Source organism: Poeciliopsis prolifica, unplaced genomic scaffold, assembly GCF_027474105.1.
Source record: "Poeciliopsis prolifica strain line A6 unplaced genomic scaffold, Auburn_PproV2 SCAFFOLD015, whole genome shotgun sequence".
Classification (NCBI taxonomy): domain Eukaryota; kingdom Metazoa; phylum Chordata; class Actinopteri; order Cyprinodontiformes; family Poeciliidae; genus Poeciliopsis; species Poeciliopsis prolifica.
The window spans coordinates 11753999-11778297 of NW_026562390.1; the positions used below are offsets into that span (position 1 = coordinate 11753999).

Sequence of the window (24299 nt, forward strand, 5' to 3'; positions counted from 1 at the left end):
GGAATCATTTCATTGTAGAAGGGGGGATAAGAAGGACAGGAAGGCAGCGGGAAGCAGTCCTCCCTTTTTAGGTTTGGTGAAGTCTATTCAGTTTTTTTGGGGAGGAGATTTTTTTCACAGCAGGGGGAGCTGTAAGTTGACATTGATGTGAATGATGATTAGTGATTCTTTTGATTGCAAAATGATATAAAATACATATCTTTTTTTTATTTGGTCTCCAGTGTAATTCATTCCCAAGTATTGTTTTTGTCTCTGAATATTTAGTGCGTAACACAAGGGCTCAAACTCTGCAATAGTAGCCTGACACAGCTTCTCAACAATACCAATATTTGTCATGTTCTTACAGAATGGTTTAGCCAGAAGCAATCTTCCAGCAAAAAGCTGCCGTAGGAGTTGGACAGCTCAGGCCTCCATGCAGGCAGACAATATGCTGCCAGTGGATATGATTGCTTTATAGGATATAAATAGCTTGACAATATACTGCTATGTGGAGCAGAAAAGGAAGTATCAGTACTTGGGCTCTTCTGCAGGTCCTTTGTTTCTTTAAGTGGGACACCTTTGACTGTTTCATTATTGTAGAAGCAGAGTGGATGGCTTGTGGCTGAATGATATGAAGCATTACGGAAAGCATGACTTAAAGTGGAAGAACTTGATGAGACTAACATCAGTATGAGCTCCAAAAGCAGTGATGATTTAGGATATCTCCTGCAGATTTTAACTTTTTTTTTTGTTTGCATCACTTTCACAGCAAAAAGTTGATTATCAGAGAGCACTTAGTTCAGTAGTACTTTTTGTCACAGTTTTATTTTATTACTGCATTGAAATGTTTTGCTAATTAATTAGTGACTTGTGAAATGTAGGCTTCATTTTCATTTGACTGAATCAGGTTTCAGTCTAACAAAATCTGTAATATGGAAGGCAGAAGAAAACATCTGATCTGCTCATCTGATTAATCTTAGAAAAATATATGAAAATCTTTGAGTCTTTATTTAAAGCTTAAATAATTATAATTGGATATAATCTGATTTGAATTCTTTCTCTTTTAAACTCTTGAGAGTCATTTGCACAGTTATGGGGTTTTAGCACCAAACTGGTCTAATCAAATATAAACTTTGTGTTTCAGACCCTCAATCCTAAATGGAACGAAGAATTCTATTTCCGGGTGAGTTCAGCTTTTAAATCTCCTGTGTCTTTATTATAACAGGACAGGACATAATTTGTAAACTTATTGTGGCATTGGTAAACTTATTCTGCTGTTTCACTGTTTTGTAGAAAAATGTATTGTGTGGATTAGTCCATATTGGCAGGAGAGCAATTGTAAAAATCAATTTTCATGTCTTGCCGCAGATGCTCAAATGATTTTAAGTCTGAACTTTGCGGAGAATTTTAATTACAGAAATTGGGATACAATACATCTTTATATTGTAAATACAAAGCAGCCCTTCATATTTTTGAGGTCTCTGTTGATAAAGCATCAAACATCTCTGAAATATAATTTCAGGCTAATATCTTTGAATTTAATATTAAAAGGTTGTTTTCCATCAGATATGAATTTCTTTGAGACATAACGATTGAACAGCTCCTATGACATCACTCATCACTGTTATTTTGTTACCAACACAGGTGTGCCCACAGAACCACAGGCTACTTTTTGAGGTGTTTGATGAAAACCGATTGGTAAGGTTCACACTTCCTCCCTATCTATCACTGTCTCATGCTACCCTTGAAGCAACTTTTTAGAGCATATCTGTTTCTGATAGCAACAAATGCTTCAATGCTGTTAATAGTATCATAGACTTTTATGCTTTATTCTGAAATATTTTGATATTTAGACACTAAAGTAGAATGACTCTTAAGACTAATTTGTCTGACATTGTAATGCTTCTTTTCATTTATTTTATTACAAACTTAATCAACTCTCTGTGATGACTTTTGCTGCCTTAAATAAATATGATCATTTTTAGCAGTTTACTGAGGCAGATTTATGTACTAAACAACTAACAGCTTGTTTGCTTGTTTCGTTGCTCAGCTACAACAGCATCGGGCTTTTAACAGCTCTTGCATTCATTGATAGTCAAATATCAAAGTACTTCCTTTCTGAAAACACTAATTTCCTCCACATGTAAAAATACCCCAGTGGCAGGCCTTCAGTTGCCATAACAACTATATAAATGTCAAGCGGTGCAACAATTAGCATTGTAAGCAGGTATTCATGATGAATTTAATAATTCACGCTACTGTGTAAACCTGACCCTGAGGATATGTCAACGAAGCTGATGGAATAGTGAAATGGTTTTTACGTAGAGTCTGGAGAGTAAGTGTATGACTAACACCAGGGTGATCTTCAATGTTTATATTTCCTAAATTACTTCCAGGGCTTTTTGTTTTGATGAAACGGACATTACATGCAGCTCAAGTTAATTTGGACGTTCCGATCCAGATAAGACTCGTACACCGTCTTTCTGGTCCTCACAAATTCAGAGGGCGCTGAAATTACGCCGTAGTTTCCTTATAACGCAATCAAACCAGGCAGATTTTGTGCCTGAATCTTTTTCGATGTTGGCCGACAAACTGGAAAAACAGTGGTGCAGAGAGAGAACTCATTGGCAACTCTCGTTATGAATAGCACACCTTTTTATTTATCCCTTAGTGCAGTCAGGGCTCACGGTTTCTGTATGGAGAAGGATGACAAGAAAGCACAACACAGACAGCCTCAAGCGCAGTTCACTCCTTATAAGTCTGGGGAGGTGCTTTCAGGCTGTCCTGAGATGCTTGACAAGCCAACTCCTCCATCCCTGAGCTGTTCGTTTTCAATGGGTGCTTATTGTTTTGTATCCATTTATTTACATTTATGTTATCAGATGGATTTAAATTTGTGCTACATTAAGATAGCAATGTAACAATCTACCACTTACAGTGAGGTTAAAAGAAAGGTGTTGAACAGAGCTACAGTTACAGCATGATGTTTAATTTAAGGAATGCATGTTATATAATTTTTTGCTAGCTGCAACTGGACCACACATTGACGTTTTCCTTTTTTTATACATATCATTCGCCGTTACATTTCACACAGTGTGTCATCCCTGCTGATGTGTATCAGCATGCCAAGGCACGATTTCTTCTTTTTCTCTATTCTTTTAGTTTATTTTGTTGCAATGGAACAGCAGCAGCAGGCTGCAGAGGGGTTTCGAACATAGCGAATGGTCACAGAAGTCAAAAACAAGGCAACGTCTTTCCAGACATGCATTTCTAAAAGGTCAAACGATGACTGAGGTTTTGTCGGTTCTCTGCTGGCTCAGAAAAAGCAATCCTTTCTTTTCAACATGCTAATAGATTGGTGAATCATGTTGCTGTTGAGCAAAACAAAGCGCTCGTTATGAATGTACAGCAGTAGAGGTGCTTGAGGGTTATTTGACGACTTTTCTTATGTCATTCCGGATTAGAGACAAGGATCACAGCTGAGCTGTATCCTGGGCAACTTTTAGTTGCAAACAGAGCAGCCTATAAAACAAGCGGCCAGATAAGTGTTTGGCTCTGTACTTGAGAGACTACGTGTCTTTTCTGTGTGTAGCTGGATCTCCAGAGACAACTGTGTTGTTTGTCTTATCAAAGCTACAATCTATCAGATGGTCTCTTTGCTTTCCTGTTGCCTTTTCATCTGCTCCATTTTTAGTAACAGTTTCCTTGCAAATCCTTAGGGGGTTCTAAAAGTTCGCTTTTGTATTTAACGTTGTGTTTTTGTTATTTTTGGTTGAAAAGGACATTTAGTGGGTCACTTGGTGAGGAAATTGTCTTGTTTTGTTTTCTGTCTTGAGAAGAAAAACTGGATTCCTATTGATGTTGTCCTCTTCTGGTGAATAGATCATATTTGTTGAGGTAAAATGCACTTTTTTCTCTGTTCAGAGAAATTTTAGTTTTTTTTGGGTTAATTCTCCTTTGATCTTCCATCTTAATGAGATGTAGATGTGAAAGACTAGGGTAGGGGTCATGTGTTGTGGCTTGATGGTGGGGGCAGTGTGATGGTGTAACTTGAGGTGGTGGGGCCCTTTTGGAGTCATGTGACTACCAGGCAACTTCTGTCGCTTCGGTAACCAGGAACTCCACACGCTCCTACCCTATCATGGCAGGAATGCTGGCTGACACTCGACCAAGGCTATTTCTGCTGTCTGTCGCTAGTGCTGGGTGTTCCTAATAGTTTGCTGAACGGGGATCCTCCATTCTTATTTTTATTGTAATATTGTTGCCCATCCTCTTTCTGAAGTCTTATTTTCCACCTTATTTTTTGAGCTGCTGCTGTTGTGTTTTTGCGGTGAGACGACTCTGGTCTGTGTGCAGTTCACTGTGGGGTAGGAAAGTTGTGGAAGAGCCTGGGAGTGGGTGGGGAAGGGAGAGAGGGAGGGAGGGGGAAGAAAAAAGGGGAGAAGTCATCTAGTCAGCCAGCCAGCCAGTCAAAGGAGAAGTGGGCGACACAAGAAGAGGAGGGAACCAACAGTAAGTCAGAGTTTTAACAGTAAGTGAAAGTGAACGGAAGCTGTGGGACATGAGGTGAAAATGGCTCAGCGTCTGCGTTTATACTTTGGATCTGGCCGCAGCAACACAGCTCCGGAGATGCTGGGAACGGACTCAGAAGAGCAGCGAGAAGAGGGTGAAGCGTCCAGAGCGCGCTACATGCAGCCTTCTCGTTTACCAACGCCTCCTCAGGAGTTGGGGGCTCAAAACATCTCATCAAGAACTTTTGGTTTGCGTTCGGATCCCTCGCTCAAAAGGAGCTCCTCCATGTTCATACCACAGCTCTCCACCTACCTTGAATCACGACCCACCAAAAGTTCGTCTGTGCAGATCTCCCTCCAGCGTTCCAATGGATCAATTAATAGACACTCTGGTGGCTTTGCTGAAGATGTCCCTCCGCCTTGCTATTCCCCACCTGGACCTGCGCCTGCATATCCTGAACCACAAACTCAGGAAGACTTTCCACGACAGCCGCCTCCCCCATACTACAGCTCAGATTCCCAATTATTGCTGAATGAACCAAATCTTCCCAAACGCAGAGTTTTTAGCATTGGTTCTAGTGGCTATGCTACACAGAGCGGAGGCCAACCTGGTGTTAATGTTGGTACCATTTGTATCCAGAGGAATTCTCCTGAGATTTTTGATGTCCAGCATTATCTTCTTCCTTATGGTCAAGATGGCCAGCAGCAGACTCTAGAGCCATGTGCTGGTTTTAATGGTGGAACACAGAGACTAGTTTTCCAGCTACAGCAAAACCAAAACCAGGATCAGACCCAAGATTGTCAGCAGACTGCTGCATCCCAGGGGGACTTTGGCCGAAGCATCCGCACAGTGCGTTATCCCAGAATCCGACTGCAGAGGAGCTCATCTCATCAGAGGCTGCTGCTGGAAAATAAACATCTGAAAAACGGGGCAGACTTCCAGACCATAGAGGAGAATCAGAATGATGTGGAACTGGAGGCAAAAGATGGATCAAAATGTTGTACTTTTAAAATCAGAGGGGACAACCCCAGAAGGCAACCTCATTTCAAGATATTCTTTACCCAGAGGGAAGGCAGAGATCAAGATGCGAGTCTTGGCAAGAAATTGGCAACAAATAATCCTGAGGTAAAAATTATTCAAGTTTAGTTAGACTCCAGCTGGCTTTTAAAACTTTTTTCCTTTCACTTATTAATTGTGTTAGATTGTAGAACTGAGGGGTCCAGAAACAGGGTGGTGTGACATTCAGGAAACTGAAAAGAACAGATGCAGTTACTAATCACACTCACTGTTTTCTTTTTCACTCCTTAGCCACAGACATTTGAAATTTTACTCACATCAGCCAGTTCAGCTACAAAAGAAAACAGGTTTGTGACTAACAGGGAGGGTTTTTTTCTGTTCACTTGTTGCCTCTTATGTCAGAAGAATCTAACACCCAGGTTTTGATAAAACCACCAATAGCAATTGGATCTCTTTTAAGTGTTGCCTGTTTCTATCTTTAGCCACCTCTAAGCTCTGGTGTTGAGTTTAAGAGCAGGCAGATGGTTTTTTTTTCTTCTCTGGCTCCAAGGTAGTGTGGATCTGTACATTTCCCCAAACCTCCAAATGATTGGAGGTTTTGGGAAAGCCAGTTCAAACATTGGATAATCAAATTTCAGTTTTTACTGAAATTTGGAAGCCGTTGTGTTCAAATGTATCACAATGCCAATTCCCCTAATTTCTGTAGTATGGGGTTTTGTAAAGTTTTTTTTTCTTTAACCAGTGATATTACCTTTGCAATAATTTAGCAAAAAGCTATATTTTAAGTATTTCATGTCAGATTATTCATCTCTGGAATGAGACAAGAAAACAGGAACCATGGAGGAGTGCTGGTCTTTTTCGTAATCCTCGTGTGCCAAGTCATATTTGCTGAAGGCAGAGAGTTTTATAAAGATTTGTTTATGTTCCACTCAGACTTTACAACAAAGAAATAAGGGTTATGACAGTAATAAACAATGTGACATCATCAGGAGGTAGTTTTGAGTTGTTCTAAATGAATTGTTCTGATGGGTGCTAAAAGGTCACATTTCATAGAAGTCAATTGGCCCAAGCAGGAGTACTGTACATGGTAGTTTGTCCTTTTTTGACCATTTTCCATATTTAATGAGAAACACTTAGCTACAAAGAGCTATAATCTGATACGCTGTGGTTTGGGTGTAATTTTGTTGTTGTTTACAGGTTAAATAAAACAGCTGGAAATGATCAAATAGCAGTATGTGGGCACATAGGAGGCATTTATTTGGCAAATGAGTGAATTAACCCAAAGCCACACTACAATAATAATTCTAGAGAGGATATTGTAGCTCACTGATTAAATTTACCATTTGATAAAAAATGGCCTTTGCCAATTACCCAAAATGTATAAAACAGCTGGATATATATATATATATATATATATATATATATATATATATATATATATATATATATATATATATATATATATATGAGTCCTAACACTGGTGTAATGACCTGCTGCTGCAGTATCCTGAAATTCAAATATTGCAATTGTTGCAACAACAAAAAAACAAAAAACTATAGCACAATAACAACAAGGATTTTTTCTGGATCTTCAACTGCATAGTTGGCCCTTTAGGAAAAAAAAAGTTGGTCAATGTATGACAGTAGTGTGTGCTTGTTTGTCTGTGTGTTTTCCACACTAACTAGCTGCAGACAGCTATGCCAGAGAGGCCTAGCCTTATTACAGATTTGCTTTGACGCCTGCGGAAACTTTTCACAAAGATCTTCTTATGATCAACTGCAAAGGCTATATTCACATGAAACAGGAGGGATGGAGGAGGGGAGTGTCTCATTTTAGTTTTGGTCTTTGGGCTGTTTAAGAGATTGGAGTCACTGTTGTTGTGAGGGGCTTTTATCTAACATCTGATCTCTCCAATGGGCATAGCTTTGTAATTCACTGAGGCTCTTGATTATGTTAGACAGACTTTTGACACCTCAGTGGCAGCCTGGACCCATTCCATTTTGCCTTGAGTCACAAAGTTGTCACCTTTTCTTTGATGCCATTGGGGCATTTTGGGGAGAAAAAAATTATTCTTGAGGCATGTACATACTATTGCTTATTGCTAATGACAAAGGGGAAACTTGGAATGACATGGAGTTCAGCACCAAACATAAAACCTCAAAATATCAGTAGAAACATGCAAAAAGAAAGTGGTTGGTTGTTACAAGAAACATTTTTCATTTATTATTGAGAGCTGTTTACATTTTTCACATACCATTTTTTAAATAAAATGTAAATGAAGGCAGTCTTTTAATTACTGACACTCCTTTTGTAACATTTTGATTATCATTTGAGAGACACCTGTTTCCTATCAAAAACAAACTTCTTAGTTGAATAAAAACAAAATCTATCAAAGGTGTTTGAATAATAATAATGGGCTGAATTTTAGGTGTAAAATGGCTTTACAAATTCATAAAGAGTTAGATTGACTCTGAGTAGGTTTCTCCTACAAGAAATCCATATCACATTGGTATCCTGAGAGTTTGTGGGATAGGTCAACACCTCAGACAATGTCTTTTATGAGGGATCATGTTGCACTGTGCAGTGATGTGACTAGTCTGAAAACATTTTGGGTAATTGGCAAAGGTCAAATTAACAACAATGCGAATGCTAGCATGCAGATTTTTTTCAACAGAACACTGAATAAAAATGAAAATGGTTTCTTCGTCCCCTGTTTTTCCTCCATCTCTGTCAATGTTTAACTGTTTTGAATTATGTGAAAGTTGTAAAGGAAGTAAGTTATTGGTCTTGGTGGTTTGGGAATTGAAAGCCAATCTTGATGTCATTTCAGATACCTTTCCAAGAATAGCTTACTGGGTGTGCCTGTGTTTTAAATGTGGGTGGATGGGTGTGCAGATTCTTTACGACGTGACAGTTTTTGATGGGACACAGTTGTACAAATTAAAGATTTCCAGTTTTATTAAATGTAGAGGGGGGCTGGCGAGCTCATCTCCCAAAGGTATCTCACCTTTTTCATGCTTACCATAAAAATAAAATGCTGAGCTCAAACCAGCATGAAATACTAGGTAAGTGTAGTTTTTACTCCCGACAAATGGAAAGTAATGGACCTATTATATTGATTTAATTTTATATTACTTTATTAAATGGTTTCTATTTAGTGTTGGATAAACCAGTTCAGATTTTGTGCATCTAAGCATTAAAGGTTTTACAGTAGAACTGATGGGCAGATAACCAGAAAAACTGCAGTGGTTGCTAACCACACTGTCGCATTGGAAATTAACTTGATTGCTGTGTTAGTTACATTTATTATTTGTGGAGGTGATAAATAAAATGTAACCCCTGTGTTAATATTTAATTCTCAAACGTCCAGAAAATCTTAAAAAGGACCACAGTTGGGGTTTATTTGAAAGTGTTTCCAGTTTTGTACACTTCAAATTAAATATTTTAGCACTAATTTGATTTGAAACCACTTTTATTGATGCAAAGGCATTGAAATACCTTAAATTTAACATTACAGCTTAAAGAACACATACACTTTCTGAAAAGAAAAAAAAATTGAACTTGTATAAGATGATTAATATTGTGATGTTGACTTCTTTCTTTCGTTTATCAGTCCCACAATCTATATACGTTTCAACCATCGCACTCACTTTAGTACACTATGGTTCAGTGCATTTTTTTTTTTCAGCCCCGTAAGCAAGCACTTTTGTAAGTCTGTGCAAATTGTCTATAAACAGTTGTGTCCCACACACAGGCTACTTCCAAGAATGGCCTTTTTCACCTCGGACAGGTAATCACTGCTCAATCACGGACAAACCTTTGGGCCTCTGCAAACTGAAACACAAAACCTTTCCTGAATCTGCCCTGTCGTCACACCTGTCCTTCTAACCCTGCGTCAGTTGACTTGGCTTCTACTTGGTGGCAGTGGATGTTGTTTTTTGTTTTTTTTCCTTGCTTAGGGTCAAAGGGTTTTGTTTTTACTTTGCTCCTCTGAGGTGGTTATTAAAAGCCTGTCCATAAATAAAAACTAAGTCTGATCCTTGTTGGACACCTGTAGTATTATGTAATGATTGGAAGAGATTGTGGGTTTTTGGTGAAGTTTACTTGAACATGCATTTCCAGAGATTAGATGGTTTAAAAGCTGCAGCTATACCACACTACTAGTTTTTGCTACATATATCACTCTTAGATTATATGTTATTTATAATCAAACTCCAATGATAGAAAAAAATATCCCATTACCATTTCTGGTTTGGCAAATCTATAAAAACTATTGTTTTATTTCTCAGATTTCTACAGGTGTTCATACATAAGGCTGAGGATTATTTCTGGATGGGGCTGCCCTTTATGAAAAAAAATCACTATGCCTTTCTCTCTGATTTACAAAAAAAAAAAAAATCAAACTGATGTTTTGGTGTAACAGGTAATTTCTCTCAACATTGTGGTTTTCCCCTCTTTATCCCTGCTGGACATTTTGGTTTTCCAAAAATGCTCTCATGGAACCCTCTCAAGTTTCTCTTCTTCATTTCTTCCCACCAGACAAGAGATGATTTCCTTGGGCAAGTCGATGTTCCCCTCAGTCATCTGCCGGTGAGTTATTTACGTGTTTGTGTGTATAAGTATGCACTGTTTTAACACTGTTCTGAAGACTCAGCTGTTTCTTATCACTCAGCTTTTGCTGTGCTTGATTAACCCCCATGAAGCTGTGTTTGTGTGTGAGAAAGTGCCTGGCCCAGCTTGTTGTTGTGAAACGGCAACTGTTCTAGGGATAGAAAGCTGGCATTGGACATGTGACTCTCGATGTGAAACGTCACAACACATGGAAAAACAAAACAAAACTTCACATGATTTCACCCCTGAGTGCTGGAAAGTTGCTCTTGAAAACAAATCAGTCGGCACTAAAGGACTAAATCACCTTCTGAAATTAGTGTCTTTTCCCCCTTTCTGGTGCAGCTCTGTCCCTGTTGAATCTTATTGTTAATGTTCTTGTTGACTTCCTGTTATGGGTGGAGATTTACACAGGGGGGTGCAATTTTTTAATGAAAGGCCATAGGTTGCTCTGGTGAGCACTGCACTCAGGCCAAATGAAGCTGAAAGCTGTGTTGTTTTTCCTTCGTCACCACCCGACATTTTAAAGATGGCAGCGCCAAAAGTCCCCTTCTAGGGCAGCCCTTTCTAATGCCAAGACATTCTTATTTCAACCCTGAATTGGATTCTTTTTCATTAATTCTTTGAAGAATTTTTTTCTTCATTTTTATGTGGAACACTTATTCTATTTACTCATTCGTAACTCATTAGGTAATTATGTTCAGAACTAGCCCTGCATTCACCCTGCTGGGAGAAAATTGAGACATTACAGTCCTCAAAGCTACCCATAATGCACTGCTGGATTTGCTTAGTTGCATGTGACTTGTGAAAATGTCGTTGCGATCTTATCAACTACAAAAGATGCACAGTATATAAACAATCTTTTTTTTTTTTTTTTTTTTTTTTACTGTTCAGTGTAAAATAGTGAAAATATTTTTAAAATAATGTCCAAAAATATAAAATTAATATATGCAGGTGATTTTTTAAGAGCACATTCATTGAAAGTTTATAGCTTATTGTCATTAAGAATGCCTTTTATTATGTCTGAATTAATTTATATGATTGGATTAAATTAACATTATTAGATAGGTTAAAGGGATTGGTTTGTCCTGTAAAGTACCTTGAAAGACACCTGAAGTGTTTCAGGGCTGTATGAAAAACTGATTTGAACTGAAGAAAACTAAATAAGTCTGTTGAAAAATTGCTCCTGTGATAATAAACTTGGACATTCATTGTAAGTAAATTAATGGAGCGCTACTACTCTTGTTTAGGAATGCTGTTGTAAAACTACATCTGGTAACATACAGAGTTGGAGTTGAGCAGTCAGGTGCTGGTTGGCTACCTAAGAACATAGTACATTATTAATCAACATGTATCCACTTGTTAGACTTGATAAACAGCAATTTATCTTACTATTCTGTGCAAGAAACATGCTTACTTGAAAACAAATAATGCATTTAGTAAGTATGTATAGCAGAGTTTTACTTAGGTTTGTGTATCAAAGTAAAAAAACAAACATTGCGGCTAAAGCACTGCTATAAATGCATTTCAATTCTCAAATGTAGGCATAATTTTTAATCTTTTTCTTAATGTCTGATGTGAAGTATGGTAATTATGCTTAAGCCTATGAGGCTGTCAGTCTCCTGCACCAGCCCATGCATAATGAAAACCAATAAGTTATGGTCCTTCTGCACATCTGGCAAGTGTGCTGCCAGCTTTGTTTGTTGCTCAGTTGAGTTTTGTCTTGGATGTCAAGCCCGAAAAGCCCATTAGTGGACATTGTTGGAATTAATTATTAATGTCCTGTCTGAGTCCCAGCGGGTGTGGAAATTGTTAGCAGATAAAAGCCACACCGGACTTCTTTTGAGATGTGAAGGAACAGAGTGTGTTGCTTCAGTTTAGCTAATATGGCATCTTAATTTGCCTGCTCAAGTGTGCGAGCATGACTCAGGAAGAATAATGCTACTACTAAGGTGTTTGCATTCACTTCACTTATGTATTACTTTACTGTAAGTTGTTAAAATGTGCCTCACTCATAGTTACGGGACTTCTGAAATCGTCATCTTTTCCTCTAGTAGTTTGTCACACGAGTTCTGTTATGTGTCATGATTGAAAGCTGACTCACGCATGACGGTTCAGCAGTGCCTCCATGTTTGCCTTCTGAAACGTGGAGCACGTCTTTACAGGTTGACAAACATTGCAGCATTAGATTTTGAGAAATAATACTTTTTGAAAGCTCCTTCAGTGTAATCTTGGACTATTTGTATTTATCTTATTGATCTAATGTTTGCAATGTGATTGCTTTAAAACATTGCTTTAAAGCAGGTTTTGACTTTGATAGCTTCCTTGTGTTTCTTGTTATAAATAGGCATTTAACTGTGTTGTTGAATACTCTTTCTAATTTAGTTGTACAAACTGACATTTTGTGTGTGTGGTGTCTAACTGTGAGCTTCCAGCATGGACTGGTTGTGTCCAGTCATGGAGTAGAGAGAAATCTGAGAACTACCTTTCTGTAGGACCTCAGTAGGAAACAGGAGAACCTCAGTGTTACATAATGGTGGTGGGATGGGTTCAGAATTGGTCATGGCCCCCTTTGAAAAGATTGTGACAATTTGTTTCTGTCTAACATTTTTATAATTGTATCCTCTTTTCAGACAGAGGATCCTGCTATGGAGCGCCCATATACGTTTAAAGACTTCCTGCTTCGACCAAGAAGGTTGGTTTTTACTGAAGTCGTGACTCAAATATTTTCTACAAATCCCAATGAATACAAACTAACATTTTAATGATTTTCAACCCTCATGGTTGTTCACCCAAATTGTATTAGACTACTGAAAGTGAAATAAAATCAGGCACTATGTAGAAACTGACCTACACTTTAAAGAGCTTGTGTTGTCTTTCCAGCCACAAGTCCAGGGTGAAGGGTTACTTGCGTCTGAAGATGGCCTATTTGCCCAAACAAGGAGGACAAGAGGAGGAGGCTGGAGAGATGAGGGAAGAGGCTGAGGTAAGGTTTCAGACAATATTGTTGTGAAATGTCTTTTTCGTTTTTTTTTTTTCAAAACGTCTGACTTTGCATTACCTAAGGCCTCTTCTTCTTCTCTACCAGACGGGATCTTAGTTTCATTCCTTCCTTTCAAACAATGACAACATCTCTCTGAGGTGAAAGATGAAAGTAAAGGTCTGTCTTTAGACCAATAGGAATGTCTACCAGTAGTAGAAGTCTTTTTTTTTTTTTTTTTTTGTTCTTTTTCCTGGGAATTTGGGAAACCTCTGGTTGCCAGAATCTATAAAGTCTTTTCCAGGTCGAGGTCTGGAAAATTCATTTAAAGTGTGGGCTGATATTTGGAGAAACAGAAGCTTTGTCTCTTGAACTTTAAATGTCTGTTCTTCTGTGTCCGCTAACACAGCGGAAAGTTTTTTTACTAGGGCTTGCAAAAGTATTCGCACTCTTGAACTGTTTCACATGTTGCCACTTTAAAAGCAGTGCATTTCAGTATGCTTTCATGTGACAGACCAACACTAAATTGTGCTTAATTTTGAAGTGGGAAAAAAAGGAAGAATGATGTTTGTTTTTTCTTTTTAAACATTGAAAATGTGTTGGAGGCTGCAAGAGACTTGTAACTGAGCATGAGCTCGGTGTCCTGCTGCTTTTAGATGGAGTCCTTCTGGCCTGATAAATCTGAAACAAACAATTAAATTTCATCCTCAACGTTCTATGAAGTTCTACAGGATTCTTGTACTTCCCTAATTGAATCAAGTACGTTGAAGCGCACATCCAAAAGTACAAAGTATTGACTCACTGGAGACAATACAATCACTCCCCATGCTTTTCAGATTTTTTGCTATCAGAAAGATTTTAGCTTTGCATTATTTTTCTGTTCTTTCACAAGAACGCTACTTTGTTGCTGTGTTGCATGAAACCTCAAACAGATGGATGCTCAATGGGTGGAAATACTTTTTCAGAGACTTTTTGGCTCATTTTTGTTGTAATTACCTCAGTTAGCCTAATGTTGAAGCACATATTTCTTTCTTCACATGTTTTTATGTGATTCTGTCTTCATCTTTAGTAGACAGTGTGTCCTGTTTCTAGGTGTGATCAGCTGCTTATCACCTTCAGATCCTTTAACGCATACAGAGAGCTTCTGTCAGTATGTTCGTCTGCTTTTCACATCATGTTGATCTAGCAGCTACTCTCATGCAAAGCAACTCAGAGTAGAGGATATGTTGATATAATTATTAGTCATACATCAATATGGAGTCCGTCTGCACAAATCTTCTTGATTTATGTTGCTTCTGTGATGCCAGACTTCAAGTGACTTCATAGGAAGTGTCTGTGTTTGTGTATTGCTATGAGGCGAGCACGCACACACACAGGTGGTTGATGTTTTGCCACTCAGCGGGGTCTCCGTGGTTTCCATCGTACTATGTGTTTGGAGTTTAGGTTGCTTGGAACTTCGGTTGAGGTCATACAAAGATCGGTTTCAATTACAGATTGCTACTTTTAGTGGAAAACCAGAAAATACCGAGCCCCATTCAGCCATATCACACAGTGCTTTACTGTGATGGAAAGTCCTTTCTGTCAGCATGAGTGGACATTTACAGTGCGGTCACAGATATGTTGTCAGCTACTTTCCGGACAAAATGCTGGAAAATTATTTTAAAGCACTGTAAAAGAGTTAGAAAAATGTAACCTGTCACAGTTATGATTTTTTTAATGTGCTTTAATCTGCCTTCTTCCTTAAATTCAATAAAGATTATGAGTTTTTTCTTTTTTTTCCAGTTTGTGAGTTTAAATTTCTTGCCCTGAATTTGATTTCAGGGTTGGGATGAGGCCGCAGATTCAGGCTCCCAGCGACCCCAGCAGCTGTTGCCTCCTTTGCCTTCAGGCTGGGAAGAAAAGGTGGACAACCTGGGACGCACCTACTACGTGAACCACAACAACCGCACCACCCAGTGGAAGCGGCCTTCAAACATGTACGTCTGGATCAGTTTTTTTGGACAAAGCTGGATAGAAACAAATGTGATGTTTTATTAAGGCTTTTTGCCTCTTATGGCAACTTGCTTTCCCCCTCTTTAATCCTGCCATAATTACTAATTGTATTAAGCCTTTTATATTTGCACATCTAACTAACATGTCGTGTTAATTTAAAGGGACGTTATCTCAGAAATCGAGAGTGACAATCAGCAGCGGCAAATAAATCAGGAGGCACATCGTGTTTTCCGTGCGCGGCGCCACATCAGCGAAGACCTAGAGAACGAGCGCATGGACTCCAGGGACATGGACAATGTGAGAGAGCAGGCTGAAGACGTACTGATAATACTCACACACACATCCACACGCACACAGCCACAGCTATCCAAAGTGACGAGGTCAGAAAAACATGCTTTTTCTTGTTTTCTTTTTTTTTTTCTCCCTCAGTCCTGGGAGCTCATCACTGAAGAGGATCCCAACGACAGCTTGGCCCAGTCTCTGCCCGCTCCCTCCTCCGTTTTGACCCCACAGCACTCGCCGACGCCTGCTGCTCAGGAGTTTTCTGAAGACCTAAATTTGAGGCTGTCAATCACCCCTGAAACGAATGGTGAACTGCCAGGGCCCAGCTCCTCTCTGGTAATCCGAATTTTGTTTTATCTTATTTATTTTTTTTATCTCAACCTAAATTATTGCTCAACGCTGACTGATGGTGTTTTGCTTTCCAACCAGATGAATTTGCTGCTGGTTACTTGTTCTTTTCCAGCTAACATTTTGCCTGTTGTCCTCCTTACTTTAAACAGAGCCAGCTGTCAAACAGACTCCGGTCTTCAAGTATGACAGATGGTGTCAGTGATCAGGCCCAGGCTCCTCCTCTAACGGTACATATATCTAAAGTCTTAGATTTCCTGCATCTTCTTCCTTTTGTTTCCCTTTGTCTCCTTGCTCCCTAAACTGGTCTCCCGATTAATATGTCTGATTCCTGTGGATGCGCCATCGGTTTATGCCGTTTCTATCCCTCTTTTATTTTAGCCTTCTTCATATGAGGGAGTTGTGACATATTCTCTCTTAAAATGTTGTCTCTTTCTACCTTACTGTAAGCTTTCTATTTTTATAGGTAACCACACCTCTTCCTATGCACTCATGACTGTATTTTTTGTGATTCATGTGCACCATGTTCGTTTGTGTGGTGGAGGTCTTAGTGGTGCAGCAGTGCACTAGAAGTGGGCAGCAGCAGTAATTCATCCTCTGAGTCACAACATCAGTGATGATTTGGTTTAACAAACTATCATGTGGTCTGAATCAGATGTTGGTCGCAAAGTTGAGTCACATAGTTTAGCTTTTGCTTTGTCAGACGAGTGAAAAGTACAAGTGCAGATTTCAGTTTTGCTCATAAATTAGGATGTTCTTTACATGCTGACTCGCAGTTATTGAAGAATCAGAGGAAATGTTTATTTTGGTGTTGAGAGCATTGGGTTATGTTGGAAGAACTAGTCATTCTTTGGAAAAAGTATACCTTTGAATAACTTGGGTTGAGATTTTTGGCTGTTTACGCTGTGGAGTGGTGCTTAACTTTCCAACCAAAATGCATTGACTTAAGTAATCCTCACTGCTTATTAATTGTATTCATAGATTTCATAGAATGTAGCTCCAAAAATGCTCCAGGAGTTGCATATCTTCACTCAAAGTTTTAGGTTAATTTCACTTTTTTATAATCTGAAATGATTATAAAGATTTTGTGCTTTAACAGTTTGTATCATAGGGTTTAATATGGCGTCAAAGAAGCTAATATGTAGATCTGGGGTTGTTGGTCCAAATCTCTCTTGAATCATTTAAAAGCATAAAATCATTTGTGGTGTCAAGCAGTCTGCTGAAGTTCTGGGAAAACCTGTCCTATAAGTGTAGGGTCACAGTCAGATGCATTTTCTGTTTTTTGAAATGATATCTTTATTATGCTTGCATTTCTTCTGATTTTTTTTTTTTTTTTTTTTTTTTTTTTACCAGACTTTTCTTTTAGTAATTCATTTTCTGATTACAGAAACTTTCTGTAATCTTTTTTAATGTCAGCACATAAAATCACTTCTCTGCTCTAATATCTTTAAAGACTTGTTTTTCCCTGATCAGTGTGACTTTTGTTTACTTTTCAGGCCTGATTAAAGAAACTGTATTGGCTCTGAATAAAATGCACTCCTCAGGGAAAATGTGCTCTTCCTTTTTAGATGAGAAATAAACCACAATTTTAAATAATTAGAAAAAATATATCCATTGTGTCAATTACCCCTTGCACTTTCAAAACCTCTGCACTTTGTCACCTTGGTCCATAATCAAATAAGTCTTTTTTTCTGCCAATCCTCACCTCTTTGAGAATCAATCCCCAACTCTTTGAGAATCAATCCCCTTCTTTGTCCACCCACTGTCCTTTACCCATGCCCAAGTTTTTCCCTCCTTCACTTTCCGTCTGCCTATGGAAGCAAATTGTGAACTAAAGACCATGTTCCCCTGTTGTCTACCACCAGCAGGGTCCACAGACCAGAAGAACAAGAGCTCAAACTGTGTCAGGTGGTGAAGAGCCCATGGTAATGCTTCAATTCATGTTCAGTTTAAAGCATCAGTCATACACCTCCTTATTTCCCCAAACCCAGTGCAAGATGGACTGTTTTTTCCTTTTGCAAGCAACCCATTAAAACTGAACTTCTGCTGAGTTAAAACATGACTTCTTAGCATTTATTGTTACACAATGCATAAAATAGTAATGCACACATTCTTCCTGAAAGGAGCAGAAGTTTATAAGCAAGTACTTCCTGGTGGAGGACTTCATCAAAGCCTTTTATCAAACTGAATAACTTCTTTCTTTGTTGGTTCCCCTATTGCGTTTTAGATAACAATTCTCTATTGTGTAAAGTGACATCAGTGTGTGTTATGGAATCAGAATGAAGGGAAAAATGTGCAACATGTTTCAGCTTTTTTTCTTTTCATGATTGGGTGCTTCTTTTGTTGACTTGTAACATAAAATCCCTAAAGGTTTCATTAAAGTTTGTGATTAAACGGAATCAAATGCCAAACATAATCAATGCATAGGATTTTTTTTTTCAGGAAAAGCAATACTTTTATTCTTTTAACACAACAGATTTGATCTTTGTTTGTGTTGATTCATCAGTTATTCCTTTTTCAATGTTTCTTACTTATTCAGGACAGGAATATCAAATGTGTTGTTATGACAAATTAAAAAAAAACTAACACATTTTGACTATTCAAAACATCACTCTCTATCAACTTTTTTTAACAATGAATTAATTAGCATTCCCTGCACATGCTTTTGGGTTTTTGGAGCTTCAGCTGATGAGCTGTTTTTGGTTTGCTCTGTCTCTCCACACTCGATCAGTCCCCCTCGGCAGCTTCCTACACCTTGACCACACCCGGCCTGCCCCCCGGATGGGAGGAGAGGAAGGACGCCAAGGGAAGAACTTATTACGTCAATCATAACAACCGCACCACTACTTGGACTAGGCCAATTGTGCAGGTACAGCAGGTCTGAGGGCTGGCTTTCGGGCCGGCTGTATGCATGGGACTGGATCGACTTGGTTCATGTTGTGGCGTTTGTCCCTTTGTCGTTCTCTGTACTTCTCTGTCGGCTGTCAAACACATGGGTGTAAACCTCAAGTCTCCTTTCCTGTCGTTCCTTTTGTCTGACTTCCTGTTTTGTTCCAATCTAATGTTTGTCTTCCTTCTCATGTCCAGCATTTTGCTGGACTGAAGTGCATCTCTGCATTGGTCGGTCCTAGCATGGATGTATAACTACTCTTTCCTCCCTTTCACCACCTCTGCTCTGTTTTTCTGTCTGAACACAGAGTGAAACTATTACTAAGGGACTTTTGCTGCTCATGTCTTTCTTTTTAATGTCAACTTTTAATACAAACTTTTTCCACAAAAAAAAAAACAAAGAAAAAACCCACAAAAAAAACCCAAAAGTGATCACCTGTCCCATATATGTTCATCACTGCATTGACTCTTCTTTTTGTGAAACTCATTTGTTTGCTGTTTTTATTCTGACAGAGAAGATGAAGCATTGTCTCCATTTTCTCAGTGGAAGTTTTGCTGTTTGTCTTTTTTTAGCAAGTCATAACTCATTCTTTCCTCTTGGCAAATGACTCTTGCTTTTTGAGATTTTCAGGAACTAATTTCCTGAGTGTAAAGTTGGCACCCCAGACTATCCCAGTGCAGACAGGCGTGTTTAACAAGATGCTCAATGATTCATTCGGTCAAGCAACATCCCTTGCTTTAATCCCAACCCCACTTAACCTCAGAAGTGCTGTTTTCACCAACAGCTGACTGAAGACGGAGCCAGCACCTCAGCAGCAGCAGTAGCATCAGGGCCTGCCTCAGCCCTGGTACCCGCTTCCACCCCTTCCTCCTCCTCTTCCAATGCTTCCAACCACCACCTCCATGAGCCCCAAGTCCGACGACCTCGTAGCCTCAGCTCTCCCACTGTCACCCTTTCCACCCCTTTGGAGGTGAGAATTAGAAACCTCTACTAACTTCTATCCTTGTTGTTCCCTCTTATCCTCTGTTTTTTTTATATTTCTCCACCACATATGGAGTCAAATATGTCAAATTTTAGAACCTCTTCTGTTTGTAGTTTGTACTACGTCCTTTGTTTGATTTGACAGGGCATAGTATTCTCCTGTAAGATGTTAACAGGTTGTTGCAGCCTTTTTGCTATTTTGCTGTCATCTCTCTGATTTAAAATCCTGACAATTGAGTCGTTTTGGTCTGTTCAGAAGAAAATCTGAGCCCAGTTATTGCAATATGAGTAGTGCTGTCATAAAGATAAATTGTCCCAGAAATTATTGTGAAAAATGATCAAGTTGTTTAAAGTCCATTTTTAAGTAATATAATGATATTGGCATAATAACACAACTTTGCCATTTCAAAGATTAATACACTGTAATTTTTTAAAGAACACAGCAGCAGCACTGGCAGACATTTTAAAAATAAAACTATATAAATAAATAACCAAAACAATAAAATAAAATAGTAATAAAAACCACACACAACCAAAGTCATAAATTAAATAGATTTGATGTTTCTTTAAGCACAGTGGGCCTTTAAAAACATTTATAATCAGAATTGAAATTATCAAGCTCATTTTAATTTACCATTTAAAATTAAAATTACATGATGATTTATTGCAACAGGCAGAAATATTTATCTGCATGTATTGGCAAACATAGCTTATATTTCAGGATTAGAAAAGCTCACCTCTTGGCATAAACTCAGAAGTGACCATAGTTATATTATTGACATGACGGAAGTGGAGGGGCACATTCCTGAATGTGATAAAAGGACTATGTGATCACACCACGAGAAAGTGATAGATCCCAACCATGAAGTTAACTATAAGTTAACTACAATCCGTTTTAAGCTGGTAGCTAGAACTAAACCTCTACTAAATAGACCAAGCAATTCCTCACACATCTACACATTCTTGGTACTACGAATTAATACGTGAATTTATAAATGTAGAGATCTAGTTGTGGAAAAGTAACTCTGACATCTAGAAATAAGACGTAAGACATCTGTAATAAAATACCAAATGCATTCATTTTTCAGAATGGCTGTTCTGAAAAAAACTCTTTGATTTTTTGATTAGTATTCACTGACATTATGCTGAAAGAGGAATTATTTTGTTGGGGTTTTATAGAGATGTTCCCAATAAACATGTGTTTTTATAAATTATGTTGCTGCTGATTCTTCACAAACTTGAGACAGGGATTATTGTTCATTGTTTTATTTTTTGTTTTTGGACATTTGAAATGGTTGATTGACCTTTTAATGTTTTACATGGTAATAAAAACCGTGAATGTTTAAAGTTATTTTGTCCTGGTAACCATAAATTCACAACATGCTCCTATGAGCATATTTTTTTAACTAGTTAAGTTTGTTAATAATCAGTCGGCTCTGATGGTTAACGTATGAACCACCAGATTCTTCAAGTAAACTATTTAAATTTCACCTTCACATTTTGACCTTTTTTAAGCAAATTTGGCGAGATTACTTTTTATTTTTAGATATACTGTTTCTTATTAGTGCAGCTGAAGGAAAGAAATGTTCCTGTAAGGAAGTTACTTTGAATATTATAAACTCATTATGCTTTGAGACCAGAAATGTTCGAGGAAACATGCATCGCTAATTAACATCAGCACACCTTTTTGCCCTCCACCACTGATAACAGTTTCACTCATTGCTGAAAATCATCTGCTGCCAACCAGGGAGCAGACCTGGAAAAAGTTTAATTAAACGTGTGGCTAATAATAAACTAGAGGAAATTTAAGGACATACAACACACTCTGAGATTGGTGTAATTACAACTTAAAGTACAGGTGATTTAATTCTTTTAACTTTTCTGTTCCTATTCTGCCAAAAAAAGAGATCAGTGACTCTGACTGCAGACACACAAGTAATTACTAATATTCAATAGCTATAACATGGATAGATATAATCTTAAGTGGTTTAAGGTGCTATATGTCATGTTTTTAATGTGTTCTCTGCTTTTTTTGTTTTTGTCTTTTAAATGTTAAGTCCACCTCTGTATTTTCTATAGAAATAACATATGATGGACTTCTATAAGTTTGCAGCATTGGTGACAACTGGACTTCTTTATGTATGATAGGACTAAAAAACACTGATATATTTATATGATGGAAAAAGTTCTCATTCACTTTTCAGGGCGTAAATGTGGTTATTTGAAAGTGTGTTTGCTTTTTAAGCAAAAGACAGTCTCTGTTCAAAATGTCCTCTTTGCTGCCTTAACACATTCCTTTGTTGTTGTCGTGTCAAAGTATTAGTCATCTAAATCCATTGTCAGCTTTATGTCTCCGTTTCTGCTTTTATCAGTTGAGTGACTGATTTACGTAACTTCCCCCCCCCCGTTTTTTTCCTTTTCTTTTTCTTTCCCCCAGGGCGCCAACAATATCCAGGTGCGGAGGGCGGTGAAAGACACCCTCTCCAATCCACAGTCTCCTCAGCTGTCTCCGTACAGCTCCCCAAAATCACAACACAAGACCCAGCAGAGCTTCTTGCCCCCGGGCTGGGAGATGAGGATAGCCCCTAATGGACGGCCTTTTTTCATCGACCACAACAGCAGGACCACCACCTGGGTGAGCCAACATGCTGCTGCTTTTGTATCTGGACATTTCTCTTCACATCTAAACTTTCAACAAAGATTAGCTTTGTTCACAGTGACATCTAGTGGTGTAAAAGGCAATTAAAATGTCTACTGCATGAGAATTAAGCTTTTCTTATTTATTTATTTCTGATTTTAGGTGTTTTGAATGTTTAATATTTTATTTGAAAAAAATTGATAGTGAGATATTAGTTTTATCAAAAATGTTTTGCTCTTCTCCTCAGGAGGACCCCAGGTTGAAATATCCCGTCCATATGAGGAATAAGAACTCAATGGAACCTGGTGAACTTGGTCCTCTTCCTGTAAGTCCTGCCACAGACTGATATGTTTTTGGTCTTTCTAAGTTACAGCATCCACTGCTTTCACTACCACCCTTGTTAAGTTGTGTAAAGTCTTGACTTAAAGTCTTTTTTTTTTAGAAGCATAATGCCAGACTGAACTTTTTATAGAAAAATCCAAATTTGAAACAGATTCTTTTTGTGTATGGAGATAAAACCAGTCCCATAGAAAGGCATAGTTTTCACAGACAAAATGTATACCATCCCCCATGCATTTACAGTTGTACAACTTCTTTTTGTCACTCAGTTATTTCCTAAAAGATTAGGGAAGAATTCAAACTCTTTAGGTCGTCCAGAGTCAACTCTCATACAGTCCTCTGTACAGCTTCTGCGCTATGTAAGAGATGCATACTAATGGTGCTTTGTGCCTCAACAAGGTTTCTAACAACATTGTAAGAGAATGAGTCCTGCAGAATAACAGAACCTACACTTCTCTTATACTGGACGAATATTAGTTTTTCACATATTCATCCTTTATTTTATGCCAAAGCTCAACATTAGTATCACCTGACTGAAGCATATTTCCAGTGACATTCCCATTAGTCTTGCAAAAACCATGTTTCCGATTTTGATGGTTCTTCTGGCATTTCCTCTGAACAACTGCTTTGTTATGAAAGATAACTAATTCATTCAATCACACTCACAATGTGGCACTTGGATTAAGACTTTGAGTGGCTAATATTTCAACAAAATTGCTATCTGTATTTGGTTCATTTTTCATTTATTATGAAGACTTGGTGAAAGCCAATTTCTATGAAAAGCTGTGGAAAAGTTAAGATGGGCCCTGGTTCTAATTTGTCACAGTTCCAGTTGTTTTAAAGGTTTTAGTAATGGCACGGACTGTAGAGGACAATGAAATAAATTCTTTTCATTGCGTCTCTTAGAGGTGCTGCTTACTTTGAAAATGGTGATTTTTTTTATAACAATAATAATTAGGAAAAATGTATTTCTCCAAATATAATACATTTAATTTCTTTTTGAGTGATATGAATGTATCTTAAGTACAATCTTAATGTACATCAGTACAAGTCTTTATAACTGTATAGGGTGTTGTATAAAACTTTTGTTACACTACATTTTTTTAAAAGTTGATTGAAAATCAATAACTTGGAATTTTCTAGAGATTTTTACTGTTTTATTTAGCCCATTGCCATGGTCTATGGATATCTACATGGTCAGAAACTTTGCAGTGCATACAAACCCAGCTGTGACCTGTCAAGGTTCTTTTGAGTATCCTGCGGTTCATGAATTGAATTGCTCTTTGTAAAACCTTAAAACCAGCTTGCTACCGTTCATTTGGGTTGATGGGTAAAGATTACTTACGGCTACTGATGTTAAGAAATGAAGAGTTGATAAGTTTGTATATCTCACAGGCTTTTTATGGTGTGTGTGTGTGTGTGTGTGTTTTCTTTCTATTTCCTTATTTTCTTCTTTCCATTCTGATGGATCTAATGTTTCTTCTGCACCTGGCCATATGTGTTTGGCAGAACCTACCAGAGGAGGTTGGTTGATGCCTTCCTTCCCTCTGCCTGCCTTCCTACCTGTCTGATCAATCGCCTGCAGACAGCCTTGCTGGATTTTTCTTTGTTTTTCCCTGGTTCTTTCTCTTCTTTTCTCTCTCATGGCTGGCATGGGTGGATTGTGCCTCTCCTATCCTTTCAGTATTTTTACCCCTACTTTGTCTTTTTCTGTCAGCGCCATCCCTGCACC

General features: G+C 38.1%; 1 protein-coding gene across 11 annotated transcripts in view; it reads left to right on the forward strand.

Moving 5' to 3' along the window:
- nedd4l (NEDD4 like E3 ubiquitin protein ligase) overlaps positions 1–24299 on the forward strand; it is a 42002-nt gene that overhangs the window by 8657 nt on the left and 9046 nt on the right. The window contains exons 4-19 of one of the 11 annotated variants that reach the window (XM_055040198.1): positions 1124–1162; positions 1624–1677; positions 9264–9299; positions 10049–10099; positions 12751–12812; positions 13001–13103; positions 14919–15073; positions 15251–15386; positions 15519–15707; positions 15872–15949; positions 17585–17644; positions 18451–18588; positions 19394–19579; positions 22028–22225; positions 22476–22553; positions 24077–24091. In XM_055040198.1, the coding sequence (XP_054896173.1) occupies positions 1124–1162; positions 1624–1677; positions 9264–9299; positions 10049–10099; positions 12751–12812; positions 13001–13103; positions 14919–15073; positions 15251–15386; positions 15519–15707; positions 15872–15949; positions 17585–17644; positions 18451–18588; positions 19394–19579; positions 22028–22225; positions 22476–22553; positions 24077–24091 (1578 nt within the window). Of the gene's footprint in view, positions 1–1123; positions 1163–1623; positions 1678–4432; positions 5617–9263; positions 9300–10048; positions 10100–12750; positions 12813–13000; positions 13104–14918; positions 15074–15250; positions 15387–15518; positions 15708–15871; positions 15950–17584; positions 17645–18450; positions 18589–19393; positions 19580–22027; positions 22226–22475; positions 22554–24076; positions 24092–24299 lie in introns of those variants that run through there. The other 10 variants (XM_055040199.1, XM_055040200.1, XM_055040201.1 and 7 more) reach the window with 10 other exon arrangements.